This window comes from Nesoenas mayeri (assembly GCF_963082525.1).
Source record: "Nesoenas mayeri genome assembly, chromosome: 17".
NCBI lineage: Eukaryota > Metazoa > Chordata > Aves > Columbiformes > Columbidae > Nesoenas > Nesoenas mayeri.
The window spans coordinates 3,082,971-3,100,478 of NC_137565.1; the positions used below are offsets into that span (position 1 = coordinate 3,082,971).

At 49.3% G+C, this 17,508-nt stretch overlaps 1 protein-coding gene across 1 annotated transcript in view; it reads right to left on the reverse strand.

Annotated features, from left to right (window-relative positions):
* Positions 1-17,227, reverse strand: part of TMEM132B (transmembrane protein 132B) — a gene marked incomplete at both ends in the record, with an annotated part of 212,651 nt that extends 195,424 nt beyond the window's left edge. Inside the window, one exon of the mRNA XM_080355208.1 lies at positions 17,143-17,227. Within this exon, the coding sequence (XP_080211334.1) occupies positions 17,143-17,227 (85 nt within the window). The remainder of the gene's footprint in view (positions 1-17,142) is intronic.
* Between the last annotated feature and the right edge of the window lie 281 nt (positions 17,228-17,508).

Below are 17,508 nucleotides of genomic sequence, written 5' to 3' on the forward strand. Positions count from 1 at the left end.
GACTGCGCCGCTGCTGCAAACAATGATGCCGTTATCCACATGCACTAAACGCAGGAGAACCCCGGCTGATTTCCTACTCCCTTTCCCATAAAGGCCTTTATTTTTTTCATCCTCAAAATGCAGCCTCTGGGATATGTTGTGTTGCAGAGGTTTTACACCATGTAAATGGTGGGTATTGTTTATGCACAGATTATGTCAAACCCAGCTGTTTATCTTTGCTAGGACTGCAATTATTTTAACAGTAATGGTAAAAATAAATTGGGGAGAAAAATAACAGGAACTTTCCAGTTTGGTTTTCAAAAGTAGAGCAGTGCCAAGTGTGATTTGACCTCAGACACGTCACGTGTAGCCTCTTATTTTAAAAATCAACTGAGCTTGTCCATGCATGGAAAACAGACTGCTCTGGAGGGTTCTGGGCAGAAATGGGTCCCAAAAGGTTCAGAATCCGGCCCAGCCCCATTTACCACCACCTGCTTAAGCTGCCGCAGCACCCAGATCTTTCCAGCAGCCAAACAACCACCTAACACTGACCCCAAACACACAGAACAGGGTCCAACAGCCCAAAACGCAGCGCATTGACCGTCACCTCTCCTCTTTCCAACAGGTTCGCTCTCCCCCACACAAAAATACCAGCAAATATTTTTGCAGATACCCATTTTGCAGCTGGAGCAACTGTTCCCCAGCCCTGCACACAGTTCCCTGCTGCTCCTGCTCTCCCTGGATCATGGGCAGATGCCAAGCCATGGAGGTTATTCTTTCATTTACAGCATCTGCTTCCTTGGCAGACTCCTCGGGCAATTATGTTCAGAGCTTTAAAGCTGCCTTAGCTCTGCTTCATGGGTTTGCTGCTTTTGGCTTGTAGCAGTCTCTTCTCATCTTCCCTGTCCATCATTTTGGCTGAATGTTGGTCTTAAAATATGGGAATTAGACCACTCGCATTTCCCTCTAATTAGGAGCAAAAATAAACAGTACCCCATGTTGTTCTTTAAACACAAGCACTTGTTTGACTTTCACAGCCAGGCCCTGGGCACTCTCTTGGTCTTGAAGCACCATGTACTTGGAGTCATTTGCAACCACTAAGACAGTCTGAATAATCATACCTCTGTATAAACATAATATTTCAAAACCTTTGTTTCGGGGGGAGGTTGCATTTCTGCTTGGATGCCTCCTCTCACCAGCAGCGCTCAGAATGACTTTTTTTGCCTGCAAACAAAAGGCAGAGAAACACCTGCCCAGCCCCTTGGAAATCCCTACCTGAACAGCTTCTGAGTGAATGGGCACTCTCATGGGGACGGACTTGGCCCCGTCTTAAAGTGCAGGGAGGGAACCCATGAGCCCCAAAGGTCCCCTGGACACCACTGGAAGGATTTTACATTTCCTGTCAATGAAATGCTACATATGAAAGGTGAGGGACAATGTAGGTCCTGTCCCTCATCGTCAACCTGAAGCAACCACCTGCTGGGATAAGAGAATAAGCCGATGCCCAATTCAGTTTTTCTGACTAAAGCTGCCAACTACCACCATAGATCCCCACACCTGCCCGAGGACCTGCAGCTCCTTGTGGAGGAGCTAAGGCAAAGCCATCACAGGGTGACAACCTCCCGACACCACCAGCTGGCACAGGCTGCCCATCCGTGACCCCTGAGCAAGCACCAGACGAGGCTTTCCAAAGAAAGTAATAAAATAATCCCAAACCAGATCATCCCCAAGGGCACAGAGTCACCACCCTGGGGTCTGACGACTTAGCAACAGCAGAATAAATCTGGTGGGGAGCCAGCTTTTAAAGAGGCATTGAAAACCTACCAACTCCACGCATTATCCGCAGGGGATGCTTCATGGAAGCAGCACCTTTGCCAGCTCCGCGTCTCACCAACACAAACGAGCTGCAAACCGTTCCGGAAACACACCCACCACGGCTCCTGACCCCCCAAAATGCTCTTTCGGAGGAGGAAGCGACAGCCTGGCTATTCATCCTGCTTCCTACCAGCACTGGCTCAACGCCCAGAGCAGAATTAATTGGCCTGGCTTGCAAGAGTGTACATCCAACTGGATGGGGCTTCTCTGTCTTGGGGGAAACCAGAAGCCCTCGTCCAAATCACCCCAGGACCACCGGGAATAGCTCACACACCTCCAAACCTGGGGAAGGTATGGCTGCACCCAACAGCCATAATGAGAAAACCCATCGAGTGACCTTTTTCCTTTGCTTTTAGCACAGATACTGCTTAAACCTTCTCTGCCTCTGTGCAAATGCAGAGTCCCCACTATGAATAACCAAGGGGCATGCACTGACCACCAGACAGACCAACAGGAGTGGTACAGCCACAGCATTAGCCAGGAGCACAGCAGGCGCACTGCATTAGCATCCAATTAGCTGCCCTGTTGATTTAGCAGGGCCATCGGCTTGAGCAGTTGATGTTAGTGACAGGCAGGTGAGAGGAGGAGGAGGAGGAGGAGGGATGCTCTCCTCCCCTGGGTAGGAGGGAATTTGGATGCTCCATCAATCCCCATCCCCAGCATCCAAAGGTCCCATCTGGAATACAGAGCAAACAGACCAAAAGCTGCGCTTTCTCAGCAAAATGGGTGCAGCAAGGCTGGGCTTCCTCACGGCATTAACGCTAATTCCCCGTCTACCCTCCCTGCTGCAGAGGTGCCTGGAGCTGTGCTGCAGGGTCCAAGGAAAGCGTTTGTCCTGGGCGGGAAGGGACTCAGGGCATATTTATCCTTTTGAAGGAATAAGCCCATAAACAGAAAAGTACAACAGATCTGCAAGCGTTTAAACACATTTCCATAACCGTTTGCAATTATTCCCAGGCAGCAGCCTTCGCTAAGCTGGAGCTGAGACTGAGAGCACCAATTAGCAGCCTTAAAAAAAAAAAAAAGGATTGAAACTGCTGCAGTTATCCTCAAACAAGAATTACAGGCCCAGCCTAATGACTTTGCTGGAAATGATGGCAGGTTAACGCTATGGGAAGGCGCTCGGTCCCCATGCAGCCGCTGCAGCCCCAACCTGGCCCGTTGCACAGCACCGTTTGGCTGCTGGGAAGGGGGAGATGTAAAATACAGCAGTTTATCCTCATACCCACCACCATAAGAGGAAATAAAGGAAAGAAAAGAGAAATCCTGACAAAGCAGGGGTGAACACCTCCCTCTGCTCATCAGCCCCCGGGGGCAGCCAGAGGAGGAACGTGCAGCCCCAAATTGCCCAGCAGCCGCTCACACCCAGTCCAGAAGATGATGGAGCTATTTTTAATCACACGGCAAATGAAAATTACTCCTTTTTTTTGGCAAATTCTTTAGCTTTCCGCTGTGCAGAACAGTTGTAGCAGCGGCCCGGGGCGGCACGGCCCTGCTGCTCAGCTCCCGCCGCGGAACTGCTTTGTGAAGCAGTACAAGTATTTACCCAGTTTCCCTTCTCAACTCAACCTGCTCGGCCTCCATAGGAACTTTGTCAAGTTCAGCCTCAGACTGGCAGCAAAGCCACTCAGCAGTGCAAAACACAAACCAACAAAAGGATCAAAACATCTATTTAAAGGGTAAGCGTTACGGATTTTTATTTATTTTTTAAGAACCATGAGCAATTATTTTTGAGCACGGAGATCTTAACCATTCATTTATCCTCAGAATAAAAGTGGGAGAAGGGGAAATGATTGCTTTTGCATTTTTTTGTCACCATGCCAATACTGAAACAAAGTCAGAGGAAAGCCAGAAGACCTCCTTTGATCCAAATAAGCATCATTCTCATAAACATTTCAAATCTACAGGGAGAAAATCCAAACCCCAGACAAATCTTTGCACCATAATTCTAAAGATAAATATATAAACAACAAAATAAATCCTCTTCCCGTACATATAAGCCTTTGCCATTCAAGCTGGGCACAAAAGCTTTTCAAAAAAAGATGCTGTTGGAGGAGACCCAGAACCAGACCAGAAAAAGCCAAGCTTGAAGATTCACATCATCAGCCCAACATCATCACTCACAATGAGTTAGACATTAAAAAAATATATATTTATATATATAAAAGATTCTACATCAGGAACCAATTTACTTTTGCTGCTCCACAGAGCAATCATGCCCCAGGACCTGCAGCTAAATGGCTGGAGCTCACGTAACTGGAACAGCAAAAGAAGCAGCGGAGAACTTTAATGGCTTATGAAATTCAATTGAAACTGATGGTTGGAAATGCGAAACATTTAACACCCTACCAATTTAACATCAGCACGTGCACGTACAGACAGGCACGTACAGACAGACATGTACATGGACCAAAAATGTGGGAGCTCATTTTCCGCTCGTTTATGTGCCCATGACCCTGACAGTACGGAAGGAGACGGCACCCTCATACACTAACTTAAACAATATATAAATACTTTAACACCTCCAGATCTTTTTTTTCCCCACTGGAACCTTTAATAAAAAATCCATTTTTTGTGAAAATAGCATTATTATGACCTGCCCCGTCCACTTCTCTGAAAGATTGGAAGCCACGTTCTGCATTTCACCTTCAGCTGGAGTAGGAACCTATAAACCGTCCCTGCTGTTTGGGAAGACTTTGAATAAACTGTTTGCAGCTGATGTACTTTGCCAACACAGATCTCTTTTGTTATGAAGCCTGTCTCTGATGAACAATAGAAAAATATTGTTGACAAGGGTGTACTTCTCCATCAACTCAAAAAATATAATTTTGCAGAATATTTTCACAGCTCAGCAGAAGGTAGAAAGAAAGACAATATTATGACTACATAAAAAAGAAAAAGTAATTCATTATAATTAGCTTAGAGTAGTTTTCTAGTTGGTTTTGCCTTGCTTAAATGAGGTTCTTCACTACTTAGAGCCCCAATCTGACTTATGGTAACCTGGGTACAGGAGTTAGCATTTGGCCAAAACACTTCAGAATGATGCTTGTGCTCACAAAGTGACAAAAAGAACCACCAGTAGTCTGAACTTCATCACTTTTAAGTGCTCCCAGGTGCATGGTGCTTTGGGCTGCATCACCCCGATATGGACACAAGGACTAATTGGCACATCCTGACAAGCGTCACCCTGTTAATTATCGGACCTACCATGTCCTGACAAGCATCACCCTGTTATTTATCAAGCAATTTGAGACACAGGGACACTACTGACTTCCAGAAGGACCGAAACACTGGGAACCACCACACTGGAGCATCCATCACACCGTCACCACCGTGCCCCGTGAGCAGCGGGACACATTCATTTCACCCAGCCGCACCGTGACCGAGCTCGCGCTGGTGTGTTGAGCTGGTTGACTCATGGGGAAGCTTTGATGTGCAAATTAATCATTATAACTTTTAATTGAGCTAATGTAAGCATCATATGTCGCTAATTACACAATGCAGGTTGGGGGGGAAATATTGCAAATGAATTTAACTGCTTAATCTAATCAGGATGGCAAGTTGTGTTTCAATTATGAATCGTTGTGTAGCAGCAAAGCATCTGCTGCAATTCAGCAAAGCAAAGCCCCGCTGCATCTCACTTGTGCGCTCAGCATCCAGCTCCGCTTGCCACAGCCCCAGACCCCAAAAACACCAGGTCCCATCGCAGCACAGACCTGGGGGGTGCAGCCTCGGCTGGGGACAGCGGGTGCATCTCTCCAGGGGACGTGCCCCCTGCATCTGGCCTGCAGAAATGCTCACCCTGAACACCTCTCCCCAGCAACCTCTTGCAACAAGGGCTCCTTTCGGACACCTTGGAGCTTGACACGGTCAAACCCCACCCTTCACAACCCCTCTCTTTAATCTGAACCAACGCTTCAACACGCAGAGGCAGAAATCTTTACAATCTTCCTCCAACCCAATGCTTGTCCATTCACATAAGCAAGAATTAAGCAGCACTTTTGGAGCCTGTCTCCTCTATGTCCTTACAGTTAAGGGGAAAGGAAAAATAGGAAATGCATGAAAAAATAAAAGGAGATTAAGAAAAAAAGCCACGCCACTACCAAATACCACTCCCAGACTTTGTCCTGAGGTAGTGCCTGGAGCAAGATTTTACAACCAAATTAAAATCCCTGAATATTGGATTTTTTTTTAATAGAGACACTGATATAGTCACAGAGCTATAGCATGGCAACGCAACTGCATAATGCATCACCTTGAGAATGTCTTACCGTGAGATATGTGACGATGACAACATTCACTGTCCCACTGTAACTGCGGCAAAGGAAAACATCTCCTTGCCGATAACTCTGCTGGTAATTAACTGGAGAGTTTCGGAGAAGAAAATAATACATCTGATACATGGTACCTAAAAAGCAAAGGCAAACTATTTTTTCTTGTATTATGTTTTTAACTTGATAGAACTTGTATTTGTCGAAAGGAGAAAAAAAAAATACAGACTCTGAGCACATTAATGTGCTTCAGATTTCCCGGTTATCCACATTGAAGCAAAAACCTGCAGCATCTTTTTTATTATTTTTTTAAACACCAGGGGGCTGATGACTGTGAAATGATCTTAGGTTTCTCCCACTAAGTGGACAGATGGATTGCTACTTTTGCAACTTCTTTTTTGCAGCCCTGAATTCAGATGCTGGCAGGAGGCTCCGTTCCACGCTCCCCAGCATCGTTTCTGTCCTTGCGCTCCCTACATGTCCCCAGCCCCACGCTGGGTACAGATGATGCTCTCTGCACAGCACCGGGACGAGCACCAACAGGAACAGCTCACGTGGGCACCCCACACCTGGATTTCCATACCAAGGGACATGGTGGTGGTGCCACGGAGAGAAACGCCACCAGCACTAGCCAGGCCAAAAAGTGAGATCTCTCCAGCATCCCAGTGAACAAGCTGGAATTTAAAGGGTTCTGCAAGGCAACAAGGAAACAAAAAGCATTGCTGGGCAAAAACCATCTCCTTAACTGTTTTTTTTTTAAAGAGAAATTTTACAAAGTGAAAACCAAAACACTGCCAAACTTCATCCCTGTTGCCCTGATGAACTCGGGTGAGCCCATTCACAGTGGTAAGCGACTCACGGATAGTCGTGAATGTTTTGGGTCTCTGGCCAACAGCCATCGCATTCACAACCCATCATTCCAACAGGCAAAACACAGCTGGCTGCAGGAACTTGGAAGAAACTCCTCAGCACACAGGGAAGGGAGCTGCTCATTCAGAAAGTGGGTTTTGGGAACTAGTTCTTGGAGGGGACACTGGTCGCTGTTGGGCATCGTCCCAGGGACTGCTGTCCCTTTAAGCTGAGGATGAGGGACACAAGGAGGAAACACCCAGTTTGATCCAAGGAAGTAAAAAAACCCCATGAAAACCAAAGTCTCAGCCCTAGGAGTAAGTAAAGACAGAACCAGGCAAGGCAGATGCTGGAACCCCATACAGGTTCCCAATCTGTGCTGGCTCTGAAGGTATCCCGGTCAGAAAAGCCATTTCTGGGGTAAAAAACAAAACAAACCACAACAAACACCAAACCTAAAAGTAAGGACCCATTTCTTTAGCAAGCCACATGAACTGCCTCTGAGTGCTGTTGATAAGCATCCTCATCCATCCGTATCTCCAGCTGATGCACAGACAGCAATATACGGGTCAATAATAGTTTATCTAAAGGTATGTGTCAACCCATCTCTCGTCCACTTTCAGACAAACCTTTTACAATAGCCACTTACTTTAACCCTGAATTATCTGCCTCTGCTCATCTTCAGGGAGAGGCAGCACAGCAGAGTAAGCAGCAGGCAATTCCCTGTGATCTGAAAGCTCACTTTCTAAATCAAATCAATTTTTCTAACGTAATTTGCCTAATCTAAATCACTGACCCATGCATTTTCTCACAATCCTTTCGACAAGAGCTGCACCAATTGAAGCAAAGCTAAAACACTTCAACCAGACCAATTCATAGAAGTCTTTAGAGGAATTCTTTCATTGCTGTAATTAATTCTTTAAGTACCACAGTGGGATGCTCTGAATTCAAACCCAGTCCAAGGAGTAATGATTATACTAATGGGAGAAGCTGTGCAGTAAATAAATGCGAGTGCCCTGCTGAAAGAGATGGCTTTCAATAGGAGACTGCCATTCAGGGAGATAACTGTGTTTTGTGGATAACTCAGATGATGAAGACCCACAGAGTGGGGGCTGATACAGCAGTTCCCAGGCTCCACACACCTCACGAGGCTGAGCATCTTGCTGGAAACCCACAAACGCTGGGGCTGCCCCTGCTCTCAGCCCTTGGCTCACAATGACCATTGCTGCCTTGGACGTGGGCGCACATGGCAGCGACACGCGGTGGATTCCACCCATCCAGCTGCAGACCCCTCCCCACCTTCTGCTGGAGCCGAGCGTCAAGAGCTGCAATTCTTCAGCAGCTTTTGAAGCTCGTTAGACCACAGGTACCAGGATGGCCAAGGGCTTTTCAGCCACGATGAAAATAAACTGCTCGTGTCAGATGCCTCGCAGGGACTCTGCATCTTACACTCAAGGCCCTTGTGTGGGGCATTTGGCTGGGGGACATGGGGAGCCCAGCTGCTGATACAGACTTGGGTTTATTGGCACCAAGGGAGTAAGTGTAAGAACCAAAGCAATGACTTCTCTTTGACTTTCCCTTTTTGTTAATTGGCTAAATGCAATAAAGTTTTCTAATGCATTTAATGTGTTGGGCTGCAATATGCTCAGAGAAAGGGAGGATGATATTTTAACTCTGGATGAGCAGGATGCTTTGGTAAGATGTAGCTGAAGCGGCACACAGGAGCTGATGCTCCTCAAAGCCCCACAACCCCCAGGGCTTACAGATGACACCAGTAATCTCACTATGACACTAATAGCACTGCAAATACAACAGGGTTTGTGGTGAAATCAGGGGTACGACATGGACATTTGAGGTTCAAAAGGGCACACCTGAAGAACAGCTCCTCAGTGAAAAGATGTTACCAGATGCCCATGGGCTGCCCAGCTCTGTCACACCAGGGAGGCGGTGGGGTGGGCACCACAGGCTGTGCTCTGCTCTGTAGGACTGAGACTTTGATTTTACCAATAAAGAACATTAACTCCATCTCTTCATTTCCGCTTAAGACTTGCCATAACGGTTTTAGCAGGCTGGTGCATATCAAACCTAGCAAATAAAACAAGTGTTAATTCAGCCCTGTCCTCCCATACCTGAACTGACGGTGCTCAGCCTTGCGATGCCAATGCTGGGGCAGCCCTGACACCCATCCACATGCCTCAGCCTCCTCTCTTCTCTAAAGCCCTTTGAGATCTACAGATGGAGGAATGATGAATATTTGAAAAGAAAGAAAAAAAAAGCCTCAACTGCAATAAAATTCATGCTATCTTCCATCTTTCTCTTGCCTGTTTCTCTGATGGAGCTGAGCCTTCTTTGTACCGATACTCATGCTAATAACTTTCAGTGGGCCACTCCTAAGCAAGAGGCAGGAAATGAGTAACTCAGCTGCATCTTAAAAAAGAGGAGGAAACCTTTGTATATTAATTCTCGTAGCTGTCAGAGATGAGGATTTAATAATGTTAGTAACTAAGCTCCTCCATTATTTCCAAACACCTTGGAGGAGAATGTCTTAGTGGGAGATGAATTAGATAGTGTGACTGTAACTGCCTTCTGAGTATCTTCAGAGCATAATCTATGGCTCATCACCACATGCATTTCAAGTTCTCGCCCTTTATTCTCCACATAACCTCCAAATGTAAAAGTATTTACATGCCGAGCTCAGCTCCCGCTTTCAGAGTATTTCCCACTCACTGCTTAACCATTTGTCCCCATTTTGCAGATTTGTCTGGGCTCAGTTTTGGACAGGTGATAAGGATGCAAAGTTGTGGATTTGGGTCATCCAATAAACAATGGAAAGAAGCAAAGAAGGAAAACCGTAGGTGGAATATGGGAGAGGTCTAATAGGCTGTGAAAGGCTCTGCTAAAGGAAGCGGCAGAAGTCCTGCTGCCTGCATCGCTGAACACCAGTGCGCTCAGGAACAGACTGTACCCAACAGCCGTCGGAGACGGGAAAGGAGGCTTATTACCAACGTTTCCAGCTCTATTTCCCCTGATTCGGGGATGGCTGGGGCACATTGGCCTTCAAGCTTGCCCTGACAGAACTCCGCTGCTTCCCGAGAGCTTTCAGCACCCTCTCCAGATGCCTCCGTTGCAGTATTTTCAAACCCTGTTCCATGGTGCGGGTCTGCACTGTGGCCTTCCTGCACTCACAAGGGTTTAGGGGTCCTCTACCTCCAGCTCTTCAAGCACCTTCCAAAGCCACCAGTGACATCCCCGAGTGCTGCAGCCTCACGGCATTGGGGACAGAGGCACCGAGGGCTGGTGGTTATTGTCCCTCAACACAAGGCACCCGGATCAGCCCAGAACTTGCTCCACACACACACATCCAGACCAGCTCCTTGCAAGTCTCACCTCAGACTTGCTCCTTTTTCAACCCAAAAATCCGGGTACCAAAGACAGTCACCAGCTATTGACTATCTGGCGAGTTTCTAATTACTGCTTGTTGCATAGAAACCTGCTCCATCTGCTCAAGGGTTCCCTTTTAGAGTGCACGGACTCTGGGGTTTTTTTATGGTGTGAGATTCATCTTCTTTTTTTTGAGCTGCAGCATAAGTGTTTGTTTCAAGAGCCGCAGCATCCATTAAGCAGCCCTCCCTCCCCATCATGGCAAAGGTCTTGCTGCTAAGCAAAAGCTGTGGCTAATTGACAAGAACTCCTAAACTGAAATATAAAATAGTCGCATCCGTCACTCATGCAAACAGCTGGTTTCGGCAGCCCAGCTGCTAAATAATGTAAAATGGTTCATTTTTCTGACTCAGGGAAGATCCTTTATGAAAGGAATGAAAGTCTCCAGTGCTACAGAGCCATGCCCTGATCATTCTTGCATCTTAAAAATCTAACATTGCTCATAAAATTCATAAGAAACATAAACCCTGTTCCTTCTACTACTCTCCCAATCAGAAAAACTGGATTTAAATCACCTGCTGGCAGGTTTATTACAGGGCCCACAAGCAGATAAGGTCCTGTGCACCAGCCCTCTGCACTTAACGAGAAATAAATCTCTGCTCTGCCATCTGTTTTTGAGATGTTCCCATACAAGCACAACAAAAAAAACCCAAAGATATCTGCACCTCTAATTTCATCTTCTGAAGGATTTTTATCTCTTGGGTAATGAGGATGATGTTTTCCCCTCTCTAGCACAAATGCTGCTCCTCCCCGGGGCAATTCTCTCCCAAGGGTGGGTATTTAGGGCACGTGTTATCCTTGTGCAGACAAACAGGCTGGGGACAGAGACAGCTGCTTGGCCAAAAGCACCATCTCCCACACCATCCAGCGGGAACATCATTTTTGGAGCCTCTCAATCCCCTTGGCTTGGCCAGAATAAGGATTTTTGGCCCCAGCATGAAGCGCATCAGTGGCATTTTTCCAGTATTTCTTTCTATCCAGGGCAGGTTTGTGACACTATCACAAATACCAAGCTAGAGCTGCCTAACACAGGTGGGTTTACACCATTTTCCCCCATAACCCCCACTCTGGTCCCTGCACAGTCTTTGGGCAACACGATGCCCTGGGGCAGAAGGGCCATGAAACAGCAGAGCCTTAAGCATCTTCTCCACGAGATTTAGCATCCTTGTCACTAGAAACCCATTTTTCCATCAGTTCAGGTCTCCTCCTCTGCCATGGGGCAGAGTGGATTTACACACCATTTCCAATTAGACCACTCAGCAGACCACAGCCTCATGGAAAGCCCTCTGCTCCTGGCTACCCCTCATCTCCTCAGGGCACCCCCTACTGCCACCAACACAAGAAAAACAAACATCAGAAAAAACAGAGTTAAAAATCAAATGCTACACTTCATTTTTCTCTCCTTGCCTGAAGTAGCATAAGACAAGATAGGACGTAATCGCCACTTTTAAAATCATCTCCTGTGACAGGCAAATTGATCAAGTTGGGAGGCTGGGCTGCTTTTGAACTTGAACAAACTGATTTTGCATGAAAGATGGTGTTTACATTGCCTCTCAATAGCCTGGTGGAATATGCATAGCTCTTGCCATTCCATCACCAAAATTTGGGAAGAAAAAGTATTTAAAAAAAAAAATAGGAAAAAGGAAAACAAAGTGTGCTCAGATCTGGAGCACATCATAAATTCATGAAGCTTTCTGAATGCTGTCAGAAACAAACACGTTTATGTAAACAGAGACAAGCTGAAAGTGTGCTGCAAGAGAGTTTTTGGATAGAGTGGAAGAAATGTTAATATTTACATTGCATCTGAGACTGAAGCCCATCGTGCAAGGTACTGAGCAATTAGTGAAGTCCTTCCACACTGAATTTACCCAACACAGACACTCCAAGCAGCGCTCGCGTTACTTCCCATGGCACCGCTCAGAGGGAAATACAAACACCCAGGGGAAGCCGGACACCAAGCAATCCCTGTCCAGCCCCTCCGCTATCCATAGGACCTCTTGCTTCTGATTTCTACCTGCCCATCCTCACGTGGGAACAGCTTCCTCTGAAATGCCAGCTGGGAAACTCCTGACAGCAGGAAATCGAAGCATCTTCCACGACATCTAGAGCACCGCACGGTAACTCGCACTCCCCAGCCTCCGTGGAACTTCAATGCGAGAGGATTTGACAGCCCGAGTCGGGAAAGCGTCTCCGTTGCCCCCGTGTGCCAGCACGTCAGCTGAGCCACTGACAGGGGTAAGTGCTAATGCTGCGCCAACAAATCACATCACCGCTTGTCATTAACAAACATTAGTTATATTTAGGCAAGGGGAGAAGGGGGAAATTGAGTTCAGTGAATTTAACTTGTTGAGCTGACAGAATGTATTTCAGTGGGATGGCTTCTCATTCAGTGAGATGTTTACTAAGGCCAGGAGATTTTAATTTCGCTGGCTTTCTGCGGGATGTAGGAGATTGCCACCTCCCCCGTGCTCCCCAGTCACGCCTCTGACACAGGACAGGTTTGCAGTCACCTGTATGAGCGAGACACACACACATTGCTTGGTGCAGACACCTCTCCATCACGGCAAAACTTGTGATCAGCCTCAGCCGCTGAGGTCGGAAGGAGCAGCACCTATAGTTGTCACAACACAACGCTACGTGGAACAATTTCCTTTGCTTCCCAACCCTTCCAGCAAAGGGAGGGCAGCCAGCATGGGTGTCCTGAGCAGCCTGGCTCCCAAGTACACTGCTGAGGAGCTACCAAGAAGGGCAGGAGGACCCCAACTCATCGTGGGGTCACCCAGGGTGGAGATCTCCAACCCATAGGCACAAATGGCAAAACCCTGCATAGCCTAAAACGCCACGTAGCCCAAACCCCTGCCATGCTCTGTGGTGCACAGACTCCTCTCTTCAGGCTCTTTGAAACAAGGGAGCCCTTGCCCAGAGATGCTGTGCACACCAGATATCTGTCCAGGCTCAAAGAATGACCAAATCCATTACGGGAAACCCATCGCAGCAATTAAATAGAGCCTTCAGGCTCATCTCTGGCTCAGGAATGTATCTCTGGTCCAAAAATCCTGCCCAAAACACAAACAGTGCCCTGGTCTGGGCGACCCCCTGCTCTGACCTCCTACAGCTGCTCCTGGGCTCGTTCCTTCCTCGCCACGCTAAGCTGCTTTAAACACAGAGATAATGGGGCTTGGAGTGAGAGTCTTGAGCGCCCATCATTCCCAGTAATAAAATACAGCAAATTAATTGCACTTTATTGATTTTTTTTTAAATGTAACTATTTTGGCATTCGAACCTCAAGCAACTCTATTGATCAGCCGAAGAATCAAGTGTCAGTGAATGGAGCTTTGCAACCAAGCCTGACAAATTGAAGAAAATAATCAAAACCCAAAACCAGTGAGTGATGCAGACTTCCCCATTTCAGATATACAAAGGAGGCTGCAGCATCAGTGACAGGATATTTTTTGAAGCGAAAAGCGCTGCGGAGGGCAAGTCACACAGTTGCTTCCTGCATTCCCAGAGAGCCAATGCCAATCACAGCAGCGATGCATAAATCCAGAGAAGCTGCTCTAGATTTACACTGATGGGAAGTAAAATCAGAATATCTGAAATACATTGCTCTAATGGATGCTGGTGCAAGAAGCAGTATAATAATTTCAGGCTTCTCCCCCACCACACTATACCCCAAATTGCATCAGTTTGCTTGGTCATTGCATAAAACTTTGAGATCTGCACTAATGTGGGGAGAATAACCTTCACTTCAACAGTTTGCATTATCACGTTCGGCAAGTCCATCATACAGTAGATAATATAGGTCTTTCATTTTTGTTCCTGAAGAACCTCTGCATAAAAACTGCCTCCATATTATGTAGAGCGATACAGGGACACAAAATAAGCGTGATGTCTCTCCACCCACACCTCCCTGGAGCCAGAGCCCAAAGCGATTCACAGGTCCCTCCGCACACACTGATCACGACAGCCCAAGCGCATCTCACAGGGGCCGGTTTGCTCAATACGCTTTGCACGCCCCGTCCCCATCAGCCAGGGAAGCAGGGGAGCGAGACGGGCAGACAGCATCAGGCAGGAAAACAAAACATTCAGGTAACTCATCCAGGTCTTTCACAGGATACCTAATTCACATAACCCCAGAGCCAGCTCCGCCAGCGAGGAAGGCGGCCAAAAACCCTGCCTAGATGCCAGCAACAAACCGGGGCCCGCTGCCAGCGAGAGACATCCTCGAGCTCGGCGTGAGCGGCCTTCGGCTGCCAAACACACACGCACACCCTCTGCTCGCAGCCGCTCGCGCGCCAGCGGCCAGGCCACCAGAGACCCGGGGACAGGAGAGTGATCTCTTAATTGGACCTTCACAAAGCTATTTAGGGGACCTGCCTGACAGGCAAACAAACGCCACCCGCTTTGAAGAGGCTGGAGGAACCCAGCCTGGTGCATCTCCAGTCCCCAAAACGCAGCCTGCCCAGAGCCGGCCCTGGCAAGGGAGCGAAGGCAAATAAATAGAGAAAAATGGCAAGTGCCCAACGCGACCGTCTGTATGAGCCGGGAGCTTTGCAGGGATGGCAGCACAGCAGCATGACTCATGCAGGTGTCTCTCCCGTCTTGCAACAACCCAAACCAAGATGTGGTTCATTAACCCCCGTAATCCGGAGGAGAAAGACAACCTGGAGCACAGCGAGCTGCAGCAAGGTCAGCACAGCCCCCGAGGGAGACGCTTCCAGAGCGCTGCCACCGCTCACCTCTTTTAGAAGAGGTTTCCCCAGATCCCAAACCCCCTCTCCACAGGCAGAGATTGCTGCTACCAGGGGTGGGACGGGACAGGGGCAGCGCTCAGCTACGAAAGCAAAGAATTGATACAGCCTGGAGAGGAGGAAAAGGCGCAGGCTGGGGATGGATTCGTTATTCACAGCTTGAGCTGCAAGCGCGCTGTGAGTTTCTAACGTGCACATTGTGCAGGGAGGCATTCAGAGAGCAGGGGAGAGGGATGGGTACGGCGGTAGGTTTGCAGCTACAAACTGTTTCAAAGTGGGTTTCCATATGTTTAAGCACTCAGAGCGCTGGAAGAATTACACCCACAGCCCAATCTCACCATGGTAGCTACCCACACAGGAGGAGACGGGAGGGGGGAATATCAGAGAAAAGGTTATCGTTAATGTGTCAAAGCAATAAAAAAAAACACATAAAACCTGCTCCTTTGCTGCTCTTAGCTCTCTCCTCAAGTAAATGGAGAGCTTCACAGAGTACAGGGCATGGTGCTGGCACAGAAACCCATCGCTCCGCCGGGGCAGCTCTGACCCACAGGCAGCTCATGCTCTGGGTCCTGTGCCCCACTCCCCACAACCTGCACCCCAAACCTGGCACCCCACTCGACAGGATTGGAGCCAGGGGAAGGAGAGAGCTGGAGGGCAAGAGCCAAGCAGTGTTTTTTAGGGTATGCAAAGCAAGGACCCCCTTCTGTCCATCATCTGTGTGTCCCCAAGACTGATGCCTCCTTCCTTGCAAATTGTTCCTGCTGTCCCTGCAGGGACCTTGCCTGAAACGCTTCCCTACCACAACACATTCTCTCTGCCCTCCCCAGGAACGACAGCTTTTGTCCCTCCCAGGGACTGCTCCTTTTTGACCTGAAACCCTTACATTTTGGCATATTCCTAAAGCCCTGGTGAAGTTTCCCAGCCCCACGCTACAGCTGAAGGTGAGCGCCGTCCCGAGCAGCAGTAAAGCAAATGAATCGCTGAGCAACTTCAGCGCCAATGCACCTTAATTAATTTGCTTTTAACAACCCCTATTTATTAGGAACAACATCTGCCAGGGAGCTCACACGAGCAAGCGGAGAAAAATGTGCCGGGAGAGAAGTCCTGCAAAAGACTTTCCCAGGGGCAGCGCTTCAGCTCGCCAGCCTGGGGATGAGCCTTTCCCCAGCAAACACCCACAACTGGGACCCAAAATGCTGCTCCCGAGCTCAGCTAGGAGAAAGAAAACATCAAAAGAAAAAAGAGGTGCTCCAAGCCGCGCTCCCTCAGCTGTGCTGCCTGGCAGCTGCCCGCAATTAGGAAAACCCACCTTGGCTCACCTAAGGGCCTGATCCCCGCCAGCCCGCAGAAACCCACTCTGCTTAAAATTAAGCGCAGGAACGGCGTTACAAGGACCGTTTTGCAGAACAGATTTAAGCCCCGTACAGCTTTCCACATGCACCCGGAGGCGGCCAGAGCAGCGGGGAGGAGCGGGGGGTCGGGACCCCGGTGGGAGCCCCAGCCCCGCGGCCCCTTCCCCGGCTCCCAGCCCTCCGGCAACTTTTCCCTCTTCCCCCCTCAACCCGGCTCGCACCGGCTGGCAGAGGCCGGAGCCACGGGGCAGCCCCCGCGCAGGGACAGGGAGCCCGCGACACGCGTGGGGGGGACACACGGGAGGCTGCTGTAGACGGAGCGGGGGGTGCTGAAGTGGAGATGGATGGGGGCAACTTTGCGACCCCAAGGGAGGGAGGGGTGTGTGTGTGTGTGGGTGTGTGTGTGCGTGTGTGTGTGTCCCGTCCGCGGGCGCGCAGGGCAGCGCGCAACGCCTGGGGGCCTCAGCACCCTCCGCAGCCGCGTCGGCGGGAGGGCTGAAAAGGGAAAAATATCTTTGAAGTAAAAACGGGGGGAAGGAGAGGGAAAGAAAATCAAGTAAAAGAGCAATAAAAAAACCTAAAACCACCACGGGGTCGGGGGCGCGGCGCGGAACTGGGGGTTACCTCGGCACAGGAGCAGCAGCGGCGCCAGGAGCAGCGCGGGGCCCCGGGAGAGCATCCTCTTTGTTCCATGCCCAGAAGTAGTCATGGTGCTGATTTATTTGGAGAGGGGCGGCTGAACGGGGCGGGGGGGGGGCTGGGGGTGTCGCGGCGGAGCCGCTCTAACCACTCCCCCCGCGCCTGCCCGCGCCCCCTCCGCTGCGCGGCTCCGTCCGGCAGCGGGGCCGCCTGCCCCGCAAGGGGGGGGGGGTCCCCACCGGCCCCGCGCTCACGGCCGCCCCCGCCGCATCGCCGCCCCGGGGGGCAGCCGGCGCCGCCCCCGCCCGCCGCGGCGGCAGCAGCAGCAGCGCTCCCCCGGGGCAGCCGGGC